General features: G+C 40.0%; 1 protein-coding gene across 1 annotated transcript in view; it reads left to right on the top strand.

Annotated features, from left to right (window-relative positions):
* Nucleotides 1-2,707, top strand: part of rab21 (RAB21, member RAS oncogene family) — a 13,126-nt gene extending 10,419 nt beyond the window's left edge. The window contains exons 5-7 of the mRNA XM_005742291.2: nt 1,396-1,450; nt 1,632-1,720; nt 2,213-2,707. Of these exons, the coding sequence (XP_005742348.1) occupies nt 1,396-1,450; nt 1,632-1,720; nt 2,213-2,352 (284 nt within the window). The 3' untranslated portion in view covers nt 2,353-2,707. The remainder of the gene's footprint in view (nt 1-1,395; nt 1,451-1,631; nt 1,721-2,212) is intronic.
* Nucleotides 2,708-5,501: the final 2,794 nt, after the last annotated feature.

Raw genomic sequence — 5,501 nt, 5'->3', positions numbered from 1 at the left:
TACTTAAACAGAAAACGGAGAAATGTACGCAGTGTTTCTATGGTAACAGCAGTCATGGTAAACAGCCATGACTGACAGCAGCACACCTGTGTGTGTGTGTGTGTGTGTGTGTGTGTGTGTGTGTGTGTGTGTGTGTGTGTATATGTGTGTGTGTGTGTATACGGTGGCCCCTAGACCGAATCAGAGCTAAAAGTGAACCTAAGCACTAAATATTAACTTTTGTGAGGAAGCAAAAAGAAGCTGGAGAGCTTTTAGAGAGCAATGATCAGTGCTTATATCAGTGGAATAAATGACTGTCAGAGTGAAAGTGCTCACTGTAGCTTTGGTTTCAAGAATTTGAATGAATGTCTGATCACATCAGACTTATGAGGAACAATGTGGTTTCTGTCTCTGTTGTGGAACACTGCGAAAGCTCTTCATCCTCATGAGGATATATGAGGATCTGTGGGAGTTCACAATCATTCTGTAATTTCTGGACTCACAAACCTCCTACTGGGAGTGTTCAGGAGTGTGTGGTATATTCCTTGTACAGCTGTAGTGAGAGCGCAGTTGGCATCATGCTCGTTCTCAGTAGGTGTTGCTCTCTGACAGAGCTGCTCTCTGTATGTAGCTATTGTTTGTTTTTCGTTGGTAGTTTTTCTGGACAGAATTTCTCATCTGTTCACAGACGATGTAGTTCTTTAACTTTATTGAGCGGCAACTTCCACCTGTCTCTGGGGCGAGGTCAGATGTGAAGTGGGAGGGAAAAGCGTGAGCACCTCCACATCTGAGGTTGTGGTTCTTGGTTGCTGCTCTAAGTGGAGTTCAGTATCTCAGGATATTTTTGAATGTGTGAGCAAAGGAGGGAGCGAGAGCTGTACCAATTTGTTGTTATGAAGAGAGCTGAGTGTGAAAGTGAAGCTGGTGATTTACCGGTCGATCCACATTCCCAGCTCAGCTCTGGGTAGTGACTGAAACAATGAGATGACAGATACAAGTGCCAGAAAACATTTTTGTGACAGCTCTCTTTTAGAGACAAGGTGAGGTGGGGCTCAGAGTAGAGCCGCACCTCCTCCAGATTAAAAGGAGTCAGCTCAGGTGGTTTTGGGCACCTCAACTAGAAGGAGAGCCTGGGGCGGACCCAGGAGCAGGTTTGGGAATGCCTTAGTGCTCCACCGGGAGAGCTGGTGGAAGTGGCTGTGTGCAGGCAAGTCTGAGCATTTCTGCATAGACTGATGGAGACCCGTCCATCATTTGGACATGTGATTGACTACTTTTGCATGCAACTCTCTGACTGTGTAATGATTATCTTTGGTTGACTACAACTGCTAATCACAGATTATAAAGTATAATGTGATGTGACCTGAAAATGATTATTGAATTGGGCATTTTACTGAAGGTTTGTTTTCTTTGCAGGTAATAAAATAGATTTGGACAAAGACAGACATGTTTCAGTGGAAGAGGCTGAGAGGTAACAACTGCTGCTTATTAGTCAATAATAATACTTTTATTATTAGTAGAAAATATAATGAAGAAAAATTAAAGTGAGCATCATTATTTTATATTTCCCACGCCGAGCTGCTCAGCTGTGAGCAGCGACGATGTCCTGAGTCTGAGCAAAGTTTAATGGCCACTCTCATGTTCGTGTGCAGTTATGCCGAGTCGGTGGGAGCCAAACACTACCACACATCAGCCAAGCTAAATAAAGGCATCGAGGAACTCTTTCTGGATCTGTGTAAAAGTAAGACCGACAGCATCTTTAATTTTTTTTCACAATACAAAAAGATCAAAGAGCAGCAAACTTTATATTTCTTGGAGGCTTAAGGAACAACTTCTACAACATATTTTTGTTTAAGGCGGACATGATTTATTCTTTAATTATAAAACACATTTTGTTAAATCGCTTGATTTCCTGGCAGCTTGTCCAAATCACATTAGTTAATCACATTAACCATATCCCTAGACATTTTGTCATAGACAGGTGCAGTTCTGTCCAGGATTGGCTGATTAGATGTTTGTGATCACACTAAACAGGTTAACTGAACAAATAGGCCAGTGAGTGAATTCTGTTCATTTGACACAAAGTTTCTGTCAATAATTCTAAGGTTGAAATCAGTGGTGTGCAAATATGTGTGCAGAATTCAAATCTGTAGGAAACAGGGCGTAAAAAAAACCTTTCTTTGAAACTCGGGATCTGACCTTTGACCTCTGAACTGGTCTACTGTGTTTTCAGGGATGATGGAAACTGCTCAGGCTGAGGAGAGGTTGAAGGGCAACGGAGCCAGCCAATCAGCATCAAGTAGGCGGGGTGTACAGATTGTTGAAGATGAACCACAGGCCACGCCCGCTGGAGGCTGCTGCTCCTCTGGCTAACACACACACACACAAGCACACACACACACACCTTCTCTCTGTGCTTGCAGACATAATATCCACACACACATTTTCCAGTGTCTGTCGGTCCGCTCTACTGTAATCTGCTGTGTCCATTCAGCGCCGCCTCTGCTGCTAAGGAGCATGGGAAATCATATTTAAATTTGTTTAATCTGTGTTCCCTTCAAAATAAAAGTACCTGGAGTCCTTATGATTAAAAGGAGTGTGTGTTCAGTGATTAAATCACTTTCTTTAATGATAATAACTCCCCATGTTAGTTTGTCGTTGATAAACGTCCATCTGCAGCTGTTTGTGTGTTTGTACTAAACATTATTAATAAAAGACATGAAATCATTCTGAGGACAGAAAGTTGAGTCTCAGGCTTTTAACACAGATTTTTGTTTTTGTGTATTGGGGGAAATAGGGGTTTAACGCACACACACCCAACCGCACACACATACATATAATACTACCCCCATTAATCTTCATGTTTATCTGAAGCATGTTTTCAAACTAAGAGGAGGAACACAGGACTGGCTGTTTGTGGTGCAGCGGCTCCACCTGCTGGTCAAAAGTTAAACTGCAGTGAATTGGTAAAACATCAAAAATGAGTTTAAATGTTTACTTTCGGATGTTAAAACACTGAAAGAATACAGGGTGTTGCTTTTCATAACACGGCTGTCCAATCCACATTTTCTTTTTTTTAGAGGAAGACTCACACAAGCGGCTGTAAGACGATGAATATAGAAACTCAGCAGAGTCGGGTCACATAATTGTTAAATGGTGCTGTGCAGAGTGACATCACTTAGGCTACGTTCACACTGCAGGCGAAAGCGCATCAAATACGATTTTTTGACCCTATGCGACCCATATCCGATCATGGTCTGACAGTGTGAACGGCACAAATCCGATATTTTCAAATCCGATCTGGGTCACTTTCGTATGTGGTACTGAATCCGATACATATCCGATGTTTCAGAAAGCGACTGCTGTTTGAACGTTCAAGTCGCATTAAATCCGTCTTTTACGTCACTGACACAAGACAGACGCCAATTATCAGCGCCCGAGAAGACATCGCGAACGCTTCCTGGCCATCCAGTGAAACTGCTGGGAAGACAACGCTGGAGAAACGTGAACATTTTATTTGTACTGTATAATCTGCAGACTCTGACAGAAATCTGCAGCTATCCTTTGAAGCACCGCTCCTCTAAAACAGCAATAAGGATAATTATTAGGTTATTTACATTATTATGTAAATAACAAAATAACTTAAAGCAAAAATTGGGAAACGTGAAGTCCGAAGTCTTTATATTAAGGGCCATCAGTCAAACAATATTGTTTGCTCTGGGTCTAAACATAGCGCGTTGTGTGTGACGTCTTCTTTTGCGCATGCGGGCCGCTTTGAGCGTTCACACTAGAGCGCGTTTGCTGTCACATTTTATTTGTAGTGTGAACGAGCAGACAAAAAAATCGGATTTGATCAAAAAATCTGAATTGAGCATCAAGACCTGCAGTGTGAACGTAGCCTTAGTCAGGTGGACAAGGACTCTACGGAGCATGCTCTGTGGGTGCAGAACAAGCCCTCCGAGACCTTGAGCCACATTTTAATAGTGAATTTTGTAATTTGATTTAAAGAGGGAAGAAAATGTGTGAAGTCAGATTTTGATCGAAGCAGGAAGCTGTTAAACACATTGCTAAGAAGCAGAACTGCAGTTATAGATTCCCAAAATAAAAATAATATGAAAACAGATGTGTCTAAACTGAATAATAGAAAAGAAACGTGGGAAATGAAAAATTTATTGCTGAAACAGATTCTTGGTTTGTAAAGGAAGTAAAACAATCTTTTGTATTAAAAGTGCTGAAAAATCGAAATGTATTAAAAAAAGGCTATTCCTCACATTTAGTCAGTTATTACATTTGATCGGTAATATAGCCAGTAAAATCTCAGAAAAGTGATTAGTGACGTGTTTAAATGACTTACATGTGAAAGTGTAATGATATTTAGAGGTCCTATTGACAGGGAAGAAGGTCTTTATGGTGTAAAGTAACAGTAAATGGCACTTTTGATGATCAAATGATTAGAAATGGGAAATTAAAACATTTTTGTTAAATGAGGGAGCACTGCCTCAGTGTCTCAACTGATTGTGCTTACGTCGCCCCCCAGTGGCAATTCTGAGACAGAAAAAAGGTATTTAATTTAAAATTACTGAAAACTGAAACTCAGTTGAATGTTCACATTAGAGAAACTGGAGTACATGATTCTTTCTCTTATTTTTTGAAGAAAAAAAAAAGAAAACCCCATGTTTTAATGGGTTTTACACACACACACACAGACACACACACTTATTGAATTGATACTGTGCATGTCTGATTTCTGTAACCAAGTTTGTCTGACTTTTCGAAAAAATAAAAAGCACTGACAATGCTGAAAATGTATTCATATTCTCATAGCAGTGATGAAAAGTGAAGTTTTCTCTCTTTTGTCTCAGCTGTGAACTACTGGTTTTTTTCCCCACTGCATTTGTCGCTCCAGTCATCTCTGCTCCATGAAAAACATTGTACACAAAAATACATAAAACACAGTGAGTGAATTGGTTCTTGCAGAAGAAGAAGAAAACAAAAATGATATTCTTCCCAAAAAAATAACAGATTGTTTTGGAAGTGTCACTTTTTTCAAACTGCTTGTTTTTTCATCATTTTTTTTTTAAGATGAATGATTTGTACCCAAAAGCAATGCTCAGACTTTTGTCTTCAAAGGGTAACCTTTTCCAGTGTTGCACACACTGATATGGAGTCCCAAAGAGCTAAAAATTAACAAATCACAAACTGAACAATATGGCCAGAAAAATGTTGCTACCTATATCACTTTGGTTTATCTTTCAGCTAAAGTTATGAACTCTGCAGGTTGATGTTGGTCTCGGAAAATGAGCTCATTACAAAAAACCCTCCAGGAAACAAACGCAGTCAAAGTGAGAGGAAAATACACCCTCAACACCTTTCAGTTCAAAGGTTTTGCATATCAGGAAATACAAGAACTTCTATAAAAGCAGACAGTTGCTGTTCTGGAGCATTCGGGTGTGTGTTAACAAAATACCTACAAGCATCAACATCAGTCTTTGAAGGGTGAAAAGGTCATCGCCAAACAATTT

This window comes from Pundamilia nyererei, unplaced genomic scaffold (genome assembly GCF_000239375.1).
Source record: "Pundamilia nyererei isolate P.nyererei 1_Seehausen unplaced genomic scaffold, PunNye1.0 scaffold00119, whole genome shotgun sequence".
Classification (NCBI taxonomy): domain Eukaryota; kingdom Metazoa; phylum Chordata; class Actinopteri; order Cichliformes; family Cichlidae; genus Pundamilia; species Pundamilia nyererei.
Note: the sequence above shows the minus strand (reverse complement) of the source record. Positions and strands in the feature narration are given on the sequence as shown.